The 19,695-nt window shown below is 39.4% G+C and overlaps 2 protein-coding genes and 1 pseudogene across 2 annotated transcripts; 1 reads left to right on the top strand and 2 right to left on the bottom strand.

The window, feature by feature from the left end:
- Window positions 1–1,733: 1,733 nt before the first annotated feature.
- Window positions 1,734–5,586, bottom strand: LOC110160335 (low choriolytic enzyme-like). The gene is made up of 7 exons (XM_020924973.2): window positions 5,466–5,586; window positions 4,822–4,951; window positions 4,601–4,729; window positions 4,389–4,518; window positions 3,986–4,170; window positions 3,339–3,420; window positions 1,734–2,632 (listed from the first exon to the last, which is right to left on the bottom strand). Exons 1-7 carry the CDS (start codon window positions 5,514–5,516, stop codon window positions 2,506–2,508), a joined length of 834 nt encoding a protein of 277 aa, XP_020780632.1. The 5' UTR covers window positions 5,517–5,586; the 3' UTR covers window positions 1,734–2,505.
- A 5,838-nt stretch (window positions 5,587–11,424) lies between these two features.
- Window positions 11,425–18,440, bottom strand: LOC110160336 (low choriolytic enzyme-like). The gene is made up of 9 exons (XM_020924974.2): window positions 18,287–18,440; window positions 15,826–15,926; window positions 13,436–13,510; window positions 13,253–13,370; window positions 13,043–13,168; window positions 12,814–12,934; window positions 12,310–12,494; window positions 11,917–11,998; window positions 11,425–11,732 (listed from the first exon to the last, which is right to left on the bottom strand). Exons 1-9 carry the CDS (start codon window positions 18,438–18,440, stop codon window positions 11,606–11,608), a joined length of 1,089 nt encoding a protein of 362 aa, XP_020780633.1. The 3' UTR covers window positions 11,425–11,605.
- Window positions 14,958–15,075, top strand: LOC129409588 (5S ribosomal RNA; annotated as a pseudogene).
- Window positions 18,441–19,695: the final 1,255 nt, after the last annotated feature.

Here is a 19,695-nt window from a genome sequence, read left to right as displayed (position 1 = left end):
CAGGTGGTGGCGCCAGAGCACACTTTCAGCCTTGTGTTAAAATCTGTATAACAAAAATTTAAGTAATAATAATAATTTTACTTATACTACTTTATCCTTTGTACTGCACATGTCCATCTTTTAAACATGTTAGCTGACACATGTTTTATCAAGTTTGTATTTCAACCACAATTTAAAGGGCCTATATCCTGATCTATGTTAATATAATGTTTCCTCATCACAAACATACTAGAAGTTGTGTTACACACAAATTCTGCATATTTCGTGTTTTCTTTCAAATGGAAAACACTATTTCACTTTGACCATGACATCACAAGGTGGAACAGAGCATTTTGAGCATTAGAGATTTAGACATAAATGCTTACTCAAACGTGTGAAAGAAACAAAACAACTCTAGCTATGTTTTTGATGATGGTAACATGGCTTAAAGCTCACAATAGTCAGTTTTGTGTGATTATGTGTTAGCTGTGAAACTCACTAATTTTATCTCAAACATTTGAACATTTTATTACATATAGGGATTTACTATCAGTTATCCAGATAAGAGACAAGAGAAACAGCTCCAGGATGAGAAAGTCCTGACACTACAGTACAAATCAGACCTATTCTGCATAATTGACTTGTTAAACGTTGTATTTGGAGTGATTAGTTCATGTTTGAGTAATCTTTAATTGCTTATTTTCAAGATTTTGCCATATACCTCCATTTTCACTGCGACCGCTTACACATCCTCTGTGGCGTACACATTTCCTTCTTCAGTTTTTTTTTTTCTTTATCTGTGATGTGTGCAGGATTCGGTAGCGTTGCATACCCATTTTGGTACTAATGATAAAAAATCTGCCACATGCTTGTGTGATGTGCATCTATCCATAGGAGGGACCCCCTGTGCTTTGCTGTGATGACGTAAGCAATATCAACTGTGTACCACAGTTATGTAACACAGAAATCAGTGTACTCTTTTATTAACTTGTTTTAGATGAATATTATGATTTAAAATGTGCAAATTTTAACAAAATTATCATAAATTATAGCTATGTACCTCACTCAAGCACCATATGTCTTCTTTAACTACTGAAGTAGTCTAAAGTAATTCTGTCTTTTAAGAAAGCTAATGATAACAGATAGTACTGGTTAGCTATAACGCAATGATTTTACTGTTGGTCAAAGCAAAATCCAAACTTTCTGAGATAAAAACTCATGAACACAGCATAAGGATACATTTGAGAACAATGTAAGAAGTCCACAACCGGAGCCCAAAATATAAAAACAGGAAAATACCACTGTGTAATCCACTTATTTCAACAAAGTAACTGTAATCCAATTACCTCTCACTGAAACAGTAACTGTAACCGAATACGGTTACTCATAATTTGTACTCTGATTACATAACTCTGGTATATGTAATCCGTTACTCCCCAACACTGACCATAGATGCCCCTCCTGTGCCTTGATCCTATGGTGTGGACCCAGTTTCTACCCTGCCTATACCTGACTGAATAACCCCATTCCAGACTGGATGACCCTTTGCTTATCCTTTGATTTCTAACTTTCTGTTGATTAAATCTTGTTAAGCCCTTGTGATTTTTATTTATTTTTTGGTACAAAATTTAATTCAACTGAACTGAATGACCATTCCTAAAATGTTTAATATAAGACCAAAACAGGAACTTTAAAGGTTTTATTGTAGTTTTACATTTTAGAGACAACACCAAGATCAATAACTCAGATTTAAATCAGCGTACCATCATGAGTGAATAGGAGATAGGAGGGGGCAGAGCTCTAAGCAGGTAGAGCATCTCAAGATAAACAAAAGAGAATATTATAGCCTCGCCCCAAACCACAGATAATCAAAATCTAGCCCTTGTGTTTGAATGATCTCAAACATTGTTGAAAAAAATTTACATTATTATTTTAATTCTCAGGTTGTAGTCATAATGAACTCTTAATAAGGCGGCCATTTTTAAAGTATATATATTTTTGAACTTTTGCAAACAGACTGATTCAGACAAACTTTTAATGTGATATCTTCAAAAAAAAGCCAATGATAACCATGCCCTCTCTATGTCTACATTTGCATAACAACCCCTTATAAAAACATATTTTCCAAACATCATCAAATTTAAACAGACCCAAACCCTTTATGACATGTGTGGAAACTTCTGGTTTTAAAACTGGCACTCCAGGGCCCCCTGCAATGTTAAAATGGGATGATGACTTTTATTTGCAATGTGACAGTGCTAATTTAGAATCAAGCTGGGGTTGACAGGTAGCCCTCCCACTGAAGAGCACCCTTTCGTGATTCAAAGTGTTGCAAGGGCCTGTTATCACTGCTGGCAGTTGTAGACTAGTAATAATTATAGCTGAAAAGTTTCAAAGTTATGCCCCTGTTTAAACTGCCTGTAGACTGGTACTGAGTGGTCTGCAAAGACCATTTGGACTTGGTTGTTTTTAGCCACATAGGTTTCTTTGTACATGTAAACATAGTGGTTGTGGTTTCACACAGATTTAACACTCGTAGTAGCGGTTCACTCTCAGAATGTCGTTCTTGCTCACTCCAGATGCATATCCAAAACGCATTCTTGGGTTTCTCTTTGATTGAAGTGTGGGTTTTTTATTTATAGAGAAGTCATAACTGAAAAAAACAACAACAGCAAGGAAAAGAAACATTATCTGAAGCAGTAGTAGAAGTAGTTGCAGTAGGAGCAGTGGCAGTAATAGTAGTAGTAGTAGCAACTGTTGTAGTTGCAGAGTAGTAGTAAAATGGTCACATTTTTATATAGTGCTTTTCCACCTTCAAGGCAAAAAGGGCTTTACATCAAGGAACCATTCACCCATTCACACACACATTCATACATCAGTGTACGCAGGCACTGGGGGCAACATGGGGTAAGGGTCTTGCCCAGTGACACAACAACATTTATCTGTGGGAGCTGGAATTGTACCTGATTGGATCTGGCAGCTCCTATTTTATGTTGAGAGCAGGATTCAAACTGCCAACCTTCAGATCAGTGGACAAACACTTAAACAACTAAGCTGCTATCACCGAGAAGTAGTAGTAGTTGTAGCAGGAGTAATAGCTGTAGCAACAGCAGCAGTAGTATAAGGTTTGAGGTACACTTTATTGTCCCCATAAGGAAATTTGTCCCCTGCAATTGATCATCTTTCAGTCCTTCAATCCCTCAATGTTCAGTTCAGCACCTGATGACCCGGCTCTCTGATTGTGTTGCTAGTTTTGACTACCTTAGCTGGAGGATTTGACCTGTGGTGCATCTTTTGGGTTGATGGGGGAATCCTGGGTGCTAAGTAGTGTTGGAAGTAGTAGTAGTAATAGTACTCACTTGTGGTACTGCATGACGGAGTCAAAGTCATAGGGTGTGTCCAGGTTGTCAGTCTGCTGCTTTATGAAGTTGTATTTCCTATCTGAGGAGAGACACTTTTATCAGAGGCGTAAACTAAGATTAGGCAATTGTGTTCAGATGATTGCTTAAGACTGATTCACTTTCTGTTTAAAAAACGTGGCCCCTCTCTACAACTACTGCTGTCAGCCTCCTCATTCTGTTTGTTTAAGCCCACTCTAACAGAATCCCTAAATAAAGATACAGTATGAACATTGACAACAAACTAATCCAATGCTTTTTTTTCGGCCCTGCTCCTGATTGGCCCTTTGGTTTTGCATTCAGATTTTCCAAATATGGTGCTTGGATACAAATTAACCGGTATAACTGCTAGAGTCGATGAGCTTCATTTGGCTGGAGCCAAGTGCTATGGGTAACGCCACACTCACTTAGTCCACTTCTATTTTACAGTCTATGGTGTTACACTAGACTTTGTTACAGTAAGCAGATAATATGGCTTAAATCTACTAAAAACTCCAGCAAAGGTACTGCTTCCTCTCACTATTTACCCTGTATTATGCTCCTGTCATAATAGTCATAATAGTAGCAGTATTACTTGGGTAGTAGTAGTAGTAATAACAAAGTCCTACTTGGTTCAATGTTCTCATGCCGGATGGTCACATGGTTGTCACGGTCAGAGCGGGAATGTTCGTGGGTGAATCCGAGCGCATGCAGAAGCTCATGTTGGACCGTGGCCGTGTAGAGGCAGCCATCTTTAGACAGTGACACTTTCTGACTGAGCATCCACCACTTCCTCCCAGTGTATGACCAGCACCTGAGAACACACACGTCTTTGTGTCTTTACCCAATTTGAGTCATTTTGAGTCCATTTTATGTCGATCATGATAATCATGAAGTACTAATCTGTACTTGTACAAGTACTAGCCTGGCCCTGTTTAGTGAAAGAGGATCAGGTGGTATGGACGCTTTGGTTGTTGAAGTTGGATGATTGACCTGTATTTACTGTAGTACTTGTGTGGTCTGTGTACTTACCCAGTTCCAGAGTGGATGTAGAGATGTCGTGTGAAGTAACTCCAGCTTCGTGAGATCTCCTCAAATTTGATACAGGTCTGAGACTCGATGGTCCTCATGGCTGAGCGGATCAGACTCTTCTCAGAGGAACCTGCAAAAGACCAGGTCTGAAGAGCTCAACCAGACCACTGGGTCTACTCCAGAATATGAACCAGGATCATAACTGGACTCACTGTAGCTGGGATCAAAGTAAATCTGGATAGTGACCTTTGACCCGTATTTGGGCCATTTACAATAAGAGCATGAGATGACGTTTCTGCGGGATCTGTCCACAGCGATGTCGTCCTCCATCACATGAGACTCTGCAAGTGCAAAAATGCTTTTACTATGAATACTACTACTAAACTACTACTGCTACTTCTGCTACTACAAATACTCCTCCTACAGGACTTACCGATTTTCTGGTTGGCTTTAGCGATGGTTTCACTGACACTTTCTTCAGCTGCAGCTTGGGAGTTGTTCTGAGCGGTGTCCTGCAGATCTGTGCCCTCCTGGTCTGTGCCCTCCTGCACACATCCACATCCCTGTGTATGGATGGGATTATACAGTCACACATATGGCCTCATACATAAGCTTGACACTTGGGCATGTGGATGGAACATAGGCTTTGCTGTATATATATATAAATGGACATAGCTTACCTGCCTGCTGCTGCGTTCCAAATAGGAAGTAACATGGGCTTAGAAATAGATAGAAATCATAGAAACTGCATAAACGCTTGTCAGATGCTACAACAGCAACGGATGAGGTCCCAAGATGTCTGCTTCTTCAGACAGATTCAAAGCTAAAGATTTAACTTTCTTTATTTGATCATTTTATAACTATAAACAATGAAGTCAGGAAAAAAAAAAGTGTTATTCAGACTAAGCTTGCAGCTGGACAAGCTTCAACTAAAACAGAAGTAACTATGCCTTGTCAGATACACTTTTTTTTTCTACAAACAGTTAAAATAAACTGAACTAAAAAGAGACAAGGCTCCAGTGAGGTTTTCTTGTTTGGCCCCAGTACAGGATTTTGACAGATTCAGTAGGGTCTTACCATGAGTGACATCATCAGTGACATCATCAGGGGGAAAGCAAGGAGCCTCATGGTGCTGCTGTTTTCATTCCCAAGATGAAATTGAGACAAATCCTGACAAATACTGTGTTTATATGCACATCCAGAGGGGTGGGGCTAATGGATACATTGTTATTTTAATAGCATGAAATGGATTAATAATAATTTAAGAAAGCAGAGGCGTGTTGGCAAATACACCATGTGCCCGGACTCGTCTAATCAAATGTGACTCTCTCTGATGGTGAATCACATTTTCTGTAACATAGACCATGTTTCACAATTACCAAATACTAACAAAATTCAATAAGAGAAGAAATAATATTTATACTAACGATACTTTGCAGCAGATGTTATCATCATTCTCTGGGGTTGTGATGCTAACTGAACGCAAACATGAACGCTCATACTGATTAGAGGGGTCTCCAACCTGTAGCTTGGGAGCTACCAGTAGCTATCCACTCCCTTTCAATAGCTCGCTAAGGGATTTCTGAATTACACGTATTGTGCTGAATAACTAAAACTGGATTGATTAAAAGGCTATTATGATTGTAAATGTGTAATTTTGATGACTAACGTTGTACATGTTGTAAGCGTATAAACATCCAACTGTGCCACATCTTCTGAATACAATTTTACAGACCAAACACTTTACACACTGTGGATAACTAAAATAATCTATTGGATAAAAAGTCAGTTCTTTAGTACGGGGTGGAGGGCAGTCCCTGTAAATTTATCATTTTAGCATGATCTGATTGGTTGAATTTAGAAAGTGTCACTTGTGGCTTAAATGCAGACAACTGAAAATTATGTGAGAAAGTGGCAGGGGCCAGGTCACATCCATGGAGAGGAGGTCACATTATACTTCATCACGTCATAGGCTAAATGCAGTGGTGAATGAAGTGGACCTATCTACACAGTTGGCTACAGATGTACTGACAGGGGCAAGAAATATTAGGCTACAGATGGAGTAAGTAGGTTTAGTTCTAATCTAGAGATTTTATTCTACAAAAAACAACCAATTCTTCAACAATGAAACTCAAAATACTTTTTATTTCAAGAATTTTAAAATTTTATTTTCAAGAAAACCTCTTCACATCCTTGCTTTATTTATCAGAATGATCTGGAAAACCACACAATTTTTCATTAACTGAAAAGATATAAAACACAATAGTTTGACTATAGTTACCAAACTTACCATTGAGGTCATATAATTGGAGCATCACTTCTGGACCCTCTAAAGCGGTCTACTTTCGTAACTCAGATTTTGAGTAGGCCTTACCTACTTGGAAAATTTTAACTGTTAATATATTTAAAATTCTTATTTTATTTTGACAGGGCATTTAAGATTCATAATAACTCTTCTTTTTTCCGATCTTCTTTGCCTGGTTTGTCTAGCTCATTGGGGCTGGTCTGAGTTTGGTGGGATCTCAAGACTAAAATCTACAGAAAATACCATTTGATTTGGTCATCACTGTTGTGGGGCAGCTGGTTTGAATCAGTTTAGAATGTGTCACCTAATTGTTACCAGAATGTCAGAATGTCGTGAAGGTCGTTCGACTGTCTCATCCATAGAGAGGTCACATGCACTACAATAGCATAGATCAGGAGTCTCCAACCTGTAGCTCGGGAGCTACCAGAGGCCTAACCCAGTCTCCTCTCCCTTTCAAGTAGCTCACCAAGGGATTTCTGAATTACACATATTGTGCAAAATAACTAAAATTGGATTGATTAAAAGGCTATTACGATTGTAAATGTGTTATTCGGATGACTAATGTGCACGTTGTAAGCGTATAAATATCTAACTGTGCCCCATCTAAGGCTGTGGATCTTAAATGTATTCAGTTTCTTGTGACCACTAAAATGAGGAGCTCTTTGGCATTTTCATTTTGTAAATGTAGCTCACCAGATGAAAAAGGTTGGTGACCCCTAGATTACAGGCTCCTGAAAATGTGTTGTTTAAATCCATTTTGTATTTTTTCATGAGTTTTCAGACCATCTAAAAAAGTATAAGGCTGTGTTTGCTTATGAGTGCCTTGTGTTACCATGGTAACTGCTTAACATTCCACCATAGTAATACATGCAGCACACTCCCAGCATGATTTCACAAGTATCAACAGTGCACAACCGAAATGTTCAACACCACACTCACAATACACAGAACTTTGCCTTTTGTCTCTTGCCTTACCCTAACCCTTTACATGCCTGTTTATGTACAGATACAGCAAATTTGAATTAGCACCTACACATTTTTACTCTGAATGTTATCAGAGTAACTGGCCTACCAGAGTGGTTAATTATCTGTATAACTGATGTATCTGACTTGGTATTTGGTGTTTTGAAAATACTGCATTTGCCAAAAACAATGTATATAGATCAGCCACAACTTTTATGATTATTAATATACGTAAGTTTAAATTGTTAAAATGTATTTGTTTTATGTCACTTTGGTTGTACCAATACTTCCTGAAGACCTCAGTCTGGAACACATATTAATGATCTGAACATCAAATTCACTTGTGAAGATGCCACGGAGAGCACATTGTCTTTCTTAGATTATGCAGTAATGATAGGAGAAGCGACTCCAGGTTGAGGTCTTCAAGAAGCCACAAAGCCCAAGTGGTTCCTACAAGCAGAGAGGGAAAGGAAAAAGAAGAACAACATGTGCAGAAAGCCCTCTCTGCCTGTGACTATCTGAAATGAGCTTTCAACAAAACAAAGAGAGCTAAAAAACACGACAGCAGAGAATCAGAACCCAGGAGAAAGGGTGTAACTATTCCTTACATGGCTGGTGTTTCTGAAAAACTTCAGAGGAATTACAGACAACATGAATTCCCAGTCTATTTCAAACCTACAAACACTCTAAGACAGAAATTGGTCCACCCAAAGGACAAAACTCCGAGCCACAAACAAAGTAATGTGGTCTACTCCATTCAGTGTAGTGAAGACTGCAGTGAGCGCTACATTGGAGAAACAAAACAGCGTCTTCACAAGAAGATGTACCAACACAGACGAAAGAGAGCCATAATGGTCCTCAGTCTGCTGTACATCTCCTAAAAGCCTCAGGCCACTCAACTGAGGATAGTGAGGTACAGATTTTAGCCAGAGAAAAGAATTGGTTTAAGAAGGGCATTAAAGAGACTATTTTTGTTAGGAAATATAATCCTTCCTTAAACAGAAATGGAGGACTCAGACACCATCTGTCTCCTATTTACAACTCCATCCTCAAATCTAAATCAAAACAAACAAAGAAAACAATAGAGATAGCCAGGTGAGGCCCATCAGAGTGAAAGCTCCATTATGGCCCTGAATGATTATGCTAATAACAGTCAGTGCAAGTTCAACAGGCCTAGCTAACAAACAGAAACTGTACACAAGTAGGGTCTTAGTTTCAGAGTAGTTTCTGTGTAGTTAGCTCCTCCCTTCAGTCAGATATAAGGCAGCGTCTATCAGAATTTTTGAACAGAATTGAAGAAGCAGCTTGGATGAGCTATGAAACATATTCAATTAAATAAAATTTTGTCTTGTTGACAAATGGAATTTCTTCTTTTGCCATGGATTCTACCTGGACGACTGAGAGCTTGTACACACATCTTGAGATTAAGCATTTAACTCAAAAATATCTGCATTTCTTTTACTATTTTATTTTGTATTATTTAGCTAACTATATTTGCTACTACATTAAAAGTAAACTAATCACAGATATAAAGGAAATTAGATTTGGTAGATTAATTAGTAAATATTCAAAATGCAATTGGACAATAGTTATTTTAAAATAGTTAGTGCGATTTTGGTTGGTTTATCAAGTTTTTTTTCTATTCCAGTTGAACTGTCATTTGTTAAAACTGCGTATGTTGTGTGATGAAACGTTGACATTACAGTGAAATGTATCAGAAAAAGTTTGTTTTGACATGAAAAATATCATTTTTATATAATTAAAATCATTCAAAAGTTCTTAATTTTAATCTACTGTTTATTTATAGATCTGTTTGTGTTCTTCATCATTTTCAGTAATATAGTTTATTTTAAATTTAAATAAATTTTAACAATGTCTGTTTCATCAAATGACATAATTAAGTTGTCCCTGGCTTTAAATGCAGAAAAACGTTTTTTCAAGGACATACACTGAAGAATAAAATCTACACTCAAATATACCACGAAATCTACAGTTTTCATGCCATTACATTTTCATTTTTTGAGAATTTGAAAATTGCAAAACATCACTGAACCATGTTTTATAAGCTTAGCCTTTGTTTTTGATGCTCTAAAAGGCTCATTTATACTGTTCTAGACACATATGGACATGCATGAAGGCTGTCCTCTGGGTTGTCCATAATCCGGTCCGTCTCCTCAGAACATGTGGAATTTTAGCAACAGAGCAGTACAAGAGCAAACCACTGGGGACAGAAGTGAACATAGCTCGATAGCTGTTTTTTAAAAAGTGACGAGAACTAGCTAAGAAACAAATGCTTCACTCACCTATGTTTTCTTGTGTACAATTTTACATCATGTTTTTGTATATTTATGGAGAATAATCGTTTGGGAAATTGGGTGACGTAGGCTTGTGGGCGGAGCATTGCACAGTGTCATACAGTTAACCATAAGGAAGGTTCAAATACGATCTAGGAGAGATTGCATCATTACTGAAACATGCATGGATCAATGACATCTAAAACCTCTTCAGGCTTGGTTTTGAGGGAACATTATAACATGGTAGACAGCTCCAACGAATCAATTCTGCATAATTCCCCCTCTTTAAGTTAGTTCTACTTATCACCATTGTTGCCAACGTTTATTTTAATTATATTATTTTCAGCTCACAACCACCCAGTTTACCGTATCAGTCGGATGTGTCTCATTGTGTAAATACAGAGGGCTTGTGGTGTAGAGGGCACTCCCGTCTTCAATGTCCAACATGACAACAGATAAAGCGTGATTCATTGGAAAATCCTCTGTTTCTTTCGCTTGGCTCTGCTCCCATATTTGCTCTGCCTACATGTTGGCTAATTAGTTCGTGGTTGTCTGTGAAATTGCATTCTCTCTTGCTTCATGACTTTCTGTTTAGCTGTTCAAATGCATGTGTGGCGTGTCTTTTCAGTTCACTTAGATGAGCAGGATTTCAGCCAGTGCAAGTTTTTTTCACAGCTGAAAGAAATGTCTGTTTTTAGTCCATTGATAAAGTAGTTGCACAAGTATCTTTTCCAAACATCACAGGTCACACCTAAGTGATCAGGTCTGGTCTGGTTCACTGGGGGTGTGATGCTCACTGAAGGCACTCCTCTAGGCACTACTCAGAGTTTAATTTTAACACAAAAAGTTGGTTATTGGAAATACAACAAGTGAGCCGATTTATGTTGTTAAAGATTCTCACACAATTACAGTTACAAGCTAGCTAGCATGAGCCAACACACTCTCTCTCAGCTTTTTTATTGGAAATCAAAAACCTAAACAGGACAATGGATGCTCGAATGTACTGATCATAGGTTCCTGAAAAGTGTTTTCAGATAATCATAAAATTTTGACAGTGTTTGTTATTGTGTGCATTGTATCTCCACTGTAAGTGCTGAACACATTGCTGAGAAATATGTAGAACTCCCCCCAGCATGATGTTACTGCAAAGTATCAATAAACATGTGAGAAACTCTTGAGGGTCCTCAGTGTCTGTTTGCAGAATTGGAGCTGTCAGTAGGAATGGAGATTGTGAAAGCTTTTGTGAAGGCTGTGCAGATGTTTACAGCTTTTCTATACAAAGTTCAGTGTTCTGAAGTTGATCTATTTCGTGCTATTTCGTGCCATTTTGTCAGTTTCATTTTGATGATGAACACTCTGAGTAACATTTATTTTATGTTTTAATAATTTTGATGGAACACAAAGTCGTAATTGAATAATGTCCACATATGTGGATGCCAGGTCCTAGAAGACTACATGTTTGAGACCAAAAAACTAACTTGTTCAAAGGTTTTATTGTAGAGACAGCACAATAACTCTGATCGAAATCAGTAAATCTCAGGATCTATCATGACCCTCCAAAGACAATCATCTGACACCATCGCCATGACTACACCTGCTCCACTGCACCAGTGAAGACACCATCACACTCCACTGCTTCTGTGCATTTCACAGCTTCAGCACGCATAGTAGAGGTTCACTCTCAAAATATCGTAGTAGCTCACTCCAGTTGCGTATCCAAAACGCATTGCTGGGTTTCTCTTGGACAGAAGCGTGGGCTTTCCATTTTTAGATAATTCATAACTGAAAAATATCATAACAAAAGTGGTGAGAGCAGCAGAGTGTATCAGAAGTAGCAGTATAGTATAACAGTAGCAGTGGCAGCAGCAATAGTAATATAAGTACAAGTGGTAGTAGTAGTAGTAGTAGTAGTAGTAGTAGTAGTAGTACTAGTAGCACTAGTAGCACTAGTAGCAGTAATGCTCACTTGTGGTAATGCATGACAGAGTTGAAGTCGTAGGGTGTGTACATGTTGTTGGTCTCGTACTTGTTGAAGTTGTGTTTTTCACCTGAGGAGAGACACTTCACATCAGAGCCATAAACTAAACTACTGTAGATAATAATGTGAAAAGGTGAGATGTTCAGACGAATACTTGAAGCTGATTGGGTGGGTTAAGTGTCTTGCCCAAGGACACAGGTATTCATCTGCACAGATATCTTTACCTCTTGGGTTTGTGTTAGCATAAACACATAAAGCAGCCTAAAACTCCACCCAAGAGTACTGCCTCCTCTTATTTAGCCTACATTATGGTCCTGCCATAAAAATAATAATAGCAGCAGTATTTCTTGGGTTGATGTAGTAATAGTATTTAGGTCTTACTTGGGATGATGTTGTCATACAGGACAATCAAGTGATTGTCCCGATCGATGCGTGAGTGTTCATGAGCGAATCCAAGTGCGTGCAGAATCTCATGTTGGATGATCGCACGTGTGAGGCAGCCATATTTAGACAGAGACACTCTCTGTGCAAACTTCGAAGTCTGCCTCCCGATGGCCGAAAAGCACCTGAGACACAGACAGTACTGCAGTGATTACAGACAGTACTGCAGTGACTACAGACAGTACTGCAGTGACTACAGACAGTACTGCAGTGACTACAGACAGTACTGCAGTGACTACAGAAATATGAACCATCAGTCAAGGCAAGTTTTGCTCTTCAAACCCATTTTAAATATGGACTCTTAGGAAATCAATCTTAAGTCCTCAAAAGAGATCTGACCAGATCAAATGGTATGCCCACTTTGATTGCTGAAGTTGGACGATTGACAGGTGCAGTATTTGTGTAGTACTTACTGTAGTACTTGTGTGTACTCTTTGTGCTTACCCGTCTCCAGAGAAGATGTACAAGTGCTGTGTGGAGGCTTCTGAGATCTCAGAGAACCTGATACAGGTGCGGTCCTCAATGGTTTTCATTGCTGAGAGGATCAGACTTTTCTGAGAGGAACCTGCAAAAGACCAGGTCTGAGGAGCTTAACCAGTCTGGAGCAGGTTTACACCAGGATCTAAATCAGGATTTAAACCAGGATTTGAACCAGGATCCGAACTGGACTCACTGTATGTGGGATCAAAGCGGACGTAGATATTGACTTTTGACCCAGATTTGGGCCATTTACAAATACTGCATGAAACAGTGTTTCTAACTTTGTCCACAACAATGTCGCCCTGCATCAGACGAGACTCTGCAAGTACACAAATACTTCTACTATTAACACTATCACCATTATTACTACTACTAGTACTACAAATACATCTCTAGGACTTACTGATTTTCTGGTTGGCTTTGGCGATGGTTTCACTGATACTTTCTCCGTCTGAAGCTTGGGGGGAGTTGGTCTGAGCGCTGTCCAGCAGGTTTGTGCCATCCTGTGCCAATGTGCCCACCTGCAGAGATGGTAAGACTGCAGTAATAGTACAGGACTACGACAGATTCAGTCAAAATCTCTTACCATCAGTGACATCATCAGGGCTAGTGCAATGAGGTGAAAATCCATGCGTTGCCGTTTTTTGTTCCAGAGTCGAATCTGAGACAAACCCAGATACACATAATGTTGCATTTGTAAAGAGGCAGGTTCGTCAGATTTACAGTGGTTTTATTGCCAGTAGACAGCGGTAGGCAACTGCATTCATGTTCACATTGTCAGATCCTCTAATCACATTTCTTACTGGGGTGAGACTTTATATTAGAGATGCTCAAAACAAATGAACCCCACATCTGGTGGCACCAGTATATCACAGCACTGGTTTTTATCATTATGTACCACCATTTGAAGTCTCCAAGCCATTTCTAATAATAGTAAAATAAAAATATTGTCCCTTTTCCCAGTGATTTTAACAAAATAAAGGCATTTTCTTATATTTGTCCAGTAATAATCTCTGTGTACATTAGAGGAGTTTTGGCCAAGCATGCAACATGGATGTTAGATAACTTAAGGAATTCCCTAGCGGCCAACCTGAAAATACAATTTTAAACTTAGAAAAGAAAAAATGTTCAAATCTGGAAAAAACAACTGTGTATGTGTATATATGTATGTTTATATATGTCTATGTAAAATATTTTTTATGTAATCTTAAATATGATGTTTTTTTAGTAAAATGATCCAACCTGTAGGCAGAAAGATTTGCTTTCAATCAGATCTGCTACTTGGATATATTTGGATAAAAACAGGTCAAAAGACAATTCTCTCTTCAAATTGCTGCCTACAAAGTTTAACTCTCCGTGCATCACCTCTTTGTTCATAAGAGGAGATGAGGGTTATCTGTGTCTCTGTCCTTTCCTAATCAGAGGTTTCAGCTGAACCACTGTAACTTGTATGTAAAGAATACTTGTGGCCATTAGAAAGGAGCTGCACTGTGTGCAGTCTGAGCCCATGATTAGTTTGTCAACTGTTTGGTTTGACACTTTGTGGATCTTTGAGTCTGTGTGTCAAACGTGCAGAGGGGACAATGTCTGTGTTTTTCTCTCCACTGGATTTAAGTTTGAGGTTGGACTTTTTAACTTGTTCCTGAACGTTGAACGTCCCGACTGATTTCAGCAGGAACCATCCTAGATTGATAATGTGTAGAACTCAAATCTGGCTTGAGCCTGGTTATAGAAACTCATCGTAGTGAATAATCAAGATGCTCTGTATGCACTTCAGAACTGAGACCATTGTTAACTTTATCATAATGATCTCAGTGAGTCAGGCCTATGTCAGGTATATGTACTCCCTCCCAGCAGGTGTAGTTCTATCCACAGTAGCACTGGAGATGGTTGTTCACTGAGAAGTCAAGCCTGCAAGTCCAAACTTTTGTGTGTAACTAGAGCTGTGTGTGTAGGACATTGTTCACTCATCTGTTCATGAAACAGGATCATTTTAGAATAGGAATTACACTATGTACGAATTCAGTTAGCACATATCTTATTACAGACAAATCAAAAATCAATCAAAAATGTATCCAGGACTGAAGAAAAATCAAACAATTTGAATATATTGTGGCCAAAACTCCTTCTCAATGCCTGATCTTGTCAGAGCTCAGAAGCTAAGCAAGACTGGGCCTGGTTAGTACTTGGATGGGAGACCTCCGGGAAAATTAGGTGCCACAATGGGGTACCAGCAGTAAAAAAAAAAAAAAAAAACTCTTGTTGTGTCCTTAGGCAAGACACTCCATCCACATTGCCTATAATAGTGGTGTGAGCGTGAGTGTTGGTGGTTATTTGAAATGCAAGTACGTGTGACTGGCCCTGGTCTGTATGTGAATAATAATTAAAACACTGTGAAAATGAGACACTAAGAAACTAATGTACACAAACGCACAGGAGTCAAAAGTGGAGGTGCATACAGCACAGATAATTATATTTGGCAGCCTGCTTTGTCACTCTGCCCCTGGGCAGCTATGGCTGGACTAGTGAATCATGGCTTCAGTAAAGAGCTTTGAGAGTTTGGGGTCTTGTGAAGCACATCCATAGACTGTATACAGAATTAGTATACCTGGTTTAGTCTTACTTTATACAGTCTTTGATTGAGCCCGTGTAAAGTAGTATTATACACTATGAGCACAGTGTGAAGCAGGCCTGCTCAATTTAAGGTCAGGAGGCCAAATCAGGCTGTGACGAAGCCAGTCCGTCTATGTTTCTAGGCGGGGTTTGTCCCCTAAATGTAACCGCGTCCTGCGCACCTGGCTGTGCCCACGCACAAAGCGGATTCTTCCCGCACACACTAGTTCACTCCCCGCTGTTTCATCCATCCAGGCCATATGTGCCATTAACGCCTTTAACCCTTTTCTCCTCTGCTACTAATTCACTAAAGGTGCACACTTCAGTGCGCTAGAATACTTACTCCATACGTGCAGCTCTTACCTGTTTGCTGACGCCGTCTGTCTCCTCCGATGCAGCGCGACTCAGCCAAACCAAGCCACTGTTTCCTGGTAGTTGAAATAGGCGCTGTTCGAGCCGTGGTGCTGATCATGTGATGCACGTTATGTAACCCAATTTTTACGCACTATTATTATATTATTATATATTAAGCTCTTATTTTGGTGATATCATGTACATTATTGCAGTTTGGCAAATGAAGACCATGTAGGTTTGTTATGAACTGTTTTATTTCTATAATTATTTGTATATGTTGCTCAATGGGAGGAGCAAGAGGTGTAGAAAGGGGAGCCGTTTCTGCTCAGTCTGCCACCGGTTACAGAGCAGGTAACGTCAGTGTGCTCTATTGAGTTGGACTTATAGGGGACTTGCGTTGAAGTTTAACTTGACTGTTTTTCTTTTGCTGTAAATATTTATTGGACGTTTTGTAAACTTTAAATATTTTTGCACTGTTTTGGAATTTTTTGGACACTGACAAAATTTTGCCTACCTTGATGTTGACTTCGTGGCATAGGTAGTATTAGGCCTCGGAGCATTGGTGGAAAGAGGTATCTGAGGAGGTGGTATTACCTTAAACAATATTTCCCTATTTCTATAGAGGAAAAATAAATAAAAATTAAAGCCGCAAGCAGCATCGAATGGCCCTCGCCTGTTGCACACACCACACCTCGCAAACGTCACACCAAACGCTATGCTCTACAAATGCCGCACCCCACACTAACTTTAATAATCTTAAACAGTGTTGGGAGTAACGCGTTATAAAAGTAACGAATTACAGTAATGCATTACTTTTTGCTGTAACGCAGTAATGTAAGGCATTACAGGGGAAAAAATAGTAATATTTTACTCGGTACAAATGTGAGTAACGCGCGTTACAATGTTTTTTTTAACCTGGATTGAAGTGGTGGGTTTTTCTTCATACAAATTCGCTAAAATCACCTCGATATCAGCAGCGGTGAAACGCCGGAGATGCGCCCTTGTAGACCTTCGGGTAACCGCGGGCGAAAGGACTGACAAAGAACTCCACGCTGTTTAGACCTGGGTCAGTTCTGGTTTAGACCTGGTTGACACTCGTCCCTCCCTCTATCGCAGTTCACTTTTCGCGGTCTCGCTGTTTCGCAGATTTTTTATTTTTTATTTTTTTGTGTGTGCAATTTTGCATGCCCTTTTTTTTTTTACATTGTATGAATGCGTATTGCGTTCCTCCCGCTGCGTCCTGACTGGCCAAGGGACTCCTGTCTCCTGTACAGTACAGAATGTGTTCAGCTGCCAAATTTAAATACATGTTCAGTCTCGAGCAGTGTGATTCTGAAGTGCTGTACGGTTGCAAGTTTTCTCCCCGACGAAACCCACAACGTCGACGAAACATTCTGCACCGACAAAGGCTCCTGCGCTCACACCCAAAAGGCAGAGGAAGATGCAACCATCACACAAAAAGTTGGACTTCTGGACACGCTGAAGGAAGGTAGCTGTAACAGACTCTTGCACCGGCTCGGGTACCTGCAAATAGTTGCTGAAATCAGGGCCGCGAGCCCGAGCAGCAGGGTGACAGCCGCTCTTACCTCCGTGAGGTGCGGAGCAGAGCCGCTCCTTTCTCCTGCGGTCACCTTCGAGCCCGTCCCTACAGTGAGTCCTGTTTTAGTCCTAGTTCAGTTCTGGTTTAGTCCTAGTTCAGTTCTGGTTTAGTTCTAGTTCACTTCTGGTGTAGTCCTGGTTCAGCTCTGGTTTAGTCCTGGTTTAGACCTGGTTTAGTCCTGGTTCAGTCCATATACAGCGCAAAAGTTATTTTGGTGAGAGTAACTTAAAGTAATGCAATAGTAATGTAATGCCTTACATTTTAAATGCAGTAATATTGTAATGTAACAAATTACTTTGAAATGACAGTAATAGGTAATAAATAACACATTACAGTTTCAAAGTAACTTGCCCAACAGTGATCTTAAACCCCGATCTCAAATCTAATCCCTAGCCTCAACCCAAACACAAGGCCTAACCCTAAACATAACCCTAGCCCTTACCCTAACCCTAACCCCTCACATAATCCTGACATTTTTCAAAATTTTTGCATCTGTTGATTAAAAAAAAAAAAAGTATGTTTTAAAATGTCTTTCCACCCCCTGCTGGCCAAACGTGAAAAATGCCCCATGTATGTAATATATGTTTTTGCTTGTAGTCGTTTGTAGAATGTAATTCCCAAATTTGGTGCAGATCCAATAATGTTGAATCAGTACAGTAACTCATCATTTTGATTTTAACAACTTAACAATGCCAGATTTGTTGTGACAGTAATTACTCAATCCCATATGGATGCAGCATGTCCTCACTGATCACATGGTGTGACAGCAATAAAACAAAAGCATTTCATCAGAAAACTTTCCAAACCCCATCTACATAAAATTATTTTTGATATAATGTCCAATATCATCCTCATGGTACACTGCCTGACCATTACAATGTGCACAGCAAACCCAGTGGTGCTGGCCCATCATTGGCTGCTGAGGCATCATTGGATGATGACTCCCATTTGCCAGCTTGTTGAAGGTGGGCAGGCAGTGCCCAGGCTGAGAACTTGGTGCTTGCCTGTAGTGTTCATTGGGCATAGCCCTCTTGTTTCAGTGGATCCTGCGTTTGTTCACACCCTTGCTGGTTGAAGGTACTTGGTTGTCCCTCCTCCTGTTGTTTTAGAGGCAGCTCTGTGGGTGAACCATACTGAGATTCAGAGCTGCCCAGATGCTTTTAGCGGTTGGACACAAACTTTGGACTATACTCATGGGTCTCCTTCTGGTCAACCACCAGTGAGGGGGTGTTGTGCTCTACAGCATGTTAAGAACCAGGGTCAGGCTTTCTCTTGGGAGCAGGAGTAGACAATGAAGTAGGCCAGCAGTGCCCAGCCTGAGGACTTGATTGTTTCTGCTCTATTAGAGGCATCTGAGTGGGTGAACTATTCTGAGGTTCAGAGCTGCTCAGATGCCTTTTGCAGGTGGACCCAGAAGTGTAACCACTGCTGTGGGGATGTGGCACTGTTCAGTGGTGAAAGAAAACTGGACAAAGTCTTCATGTCTTTGGTTGTTCGTGTTGTCCAAAACTACTTCTAACACAACATTTCATATTAGTAGGTTTAAACGCTGGACAGTTACTTATGTAATGTTAGCTTTACATGCATTTGTGGTAGAGGCAGTAAAATGTGTGTACTAACAAAGACAGTAGACTACCGTACACTCAATTCATATTTCTCAATATTAAATGTCATATTTCTTTAGCGAAGCCAGTAAAAGTAGATTGTATCTCAGTCATATCTCACAGGGTGAAAGTGGACAACTACATGTGCTGCACAAATCTCTGTTGGATAAAGTGCCCACCAGTTACTCTCAGGGTTCACAAATGTTAAATCTGTTCATTTCTAGTACTGACTAAACTCAAGAGCTCACTGTATTACAATAAAAATCTGGGTTCTAACAATATTAATATTAATATATTAAAACATCTGAAAGCCAACAATCAGAGAAATCCAAATAAGTACATTTAACCTACTCATTCATAGGATACAATAGTTAATGAATAAATATTGCAACTGTACCAGGACATTATGTTATGTAAAAAGGCTCTCTAATTCTTTTTGACCAATAAAATGGTATAAAGTAGCTGTAATGATTTTATTTTTTCCTCATCTTTTTATTTACTGGGCTTGAGCACCACAAGCAAATGAAAGAATATGACTTCCTTCACTTCACCCACTTTTTATGCAAATTTTCATTCTATATGGTCAAAATGTGATTCTTTTTTCCCATATTGCTTAGCCCTCCCTCCATCTACTTTTATAGGCTTGTTACAGGGTTTCTTCAGCTGTTTTTTTGT

Source organism: Boleophthalmus pectinirostris, unplaced genomic scaffold, assembly GCF_026225935.1.
Source record: "Boleophthalmus pectinirostris isolate CB_2022bp ecotype Guang Dong unplaced genomic scaffold, ASM2622593v1 HiC_scaffold_2, whole genome shotgun sequence".
Taxonomy (NCBI): Eukaryota; Metazoa; Chordata; class Actinopteri; order Gobiiformes; family Gobiidae; genus Boleophthalmus; species Boleophthalmus pectinirostris.
The sequence above is the reverse complement of the archived record's forward strand: the minus strand, read 5'-3'. Positions and strand labels throughout refer to the sequence as shown.

Bases quoted from the DNA above. Each gene is read 5' to 3' on its own strand.
- LOC110160336 (XM_020924974.2), bottom strand. From the start codon at position 18,440: ATGCCCAATGAACACTACAGGCAAGCACCAAGTTCTCAGCCTGGGCAC. The intron at 13,371-13,435 runs GTAAGAGATTTT...CCATCTCTGCAG, and splicing joins CCCTGATGATGTCACTGATG to GTGGGCACATTGGCACAGGA. The intron at 12,495-12,813 runs GTAAGCACAAAG...TCTGTGTCTCAG, and splicing joins TACATCTTCTCTGGAGACGG to GTGCTTTTCGGCCATCGGGA.
- LOC110160335 (XM_020924973.2), bottom strand. From the start codon at position 5,516: ATGAGGCTCCTTGCTTTCCCCCTGATGATGTCACTGATGATGTCACTC. The intron at 4,952-5,465 runs GTAAGACCCTAC...ATCCATACACAG, and splicing joins CACTGATGATGTCACTCATG to GGATGTGGATGTGTGCAGGA. The intron at 4,730-4,821 runs GTAAGTCCTGTA...TTGCACTTGCAG, and splicing joins TAAAGCCAACCAGAAAATCG to AGTCTCATGTGATGGAGGAC.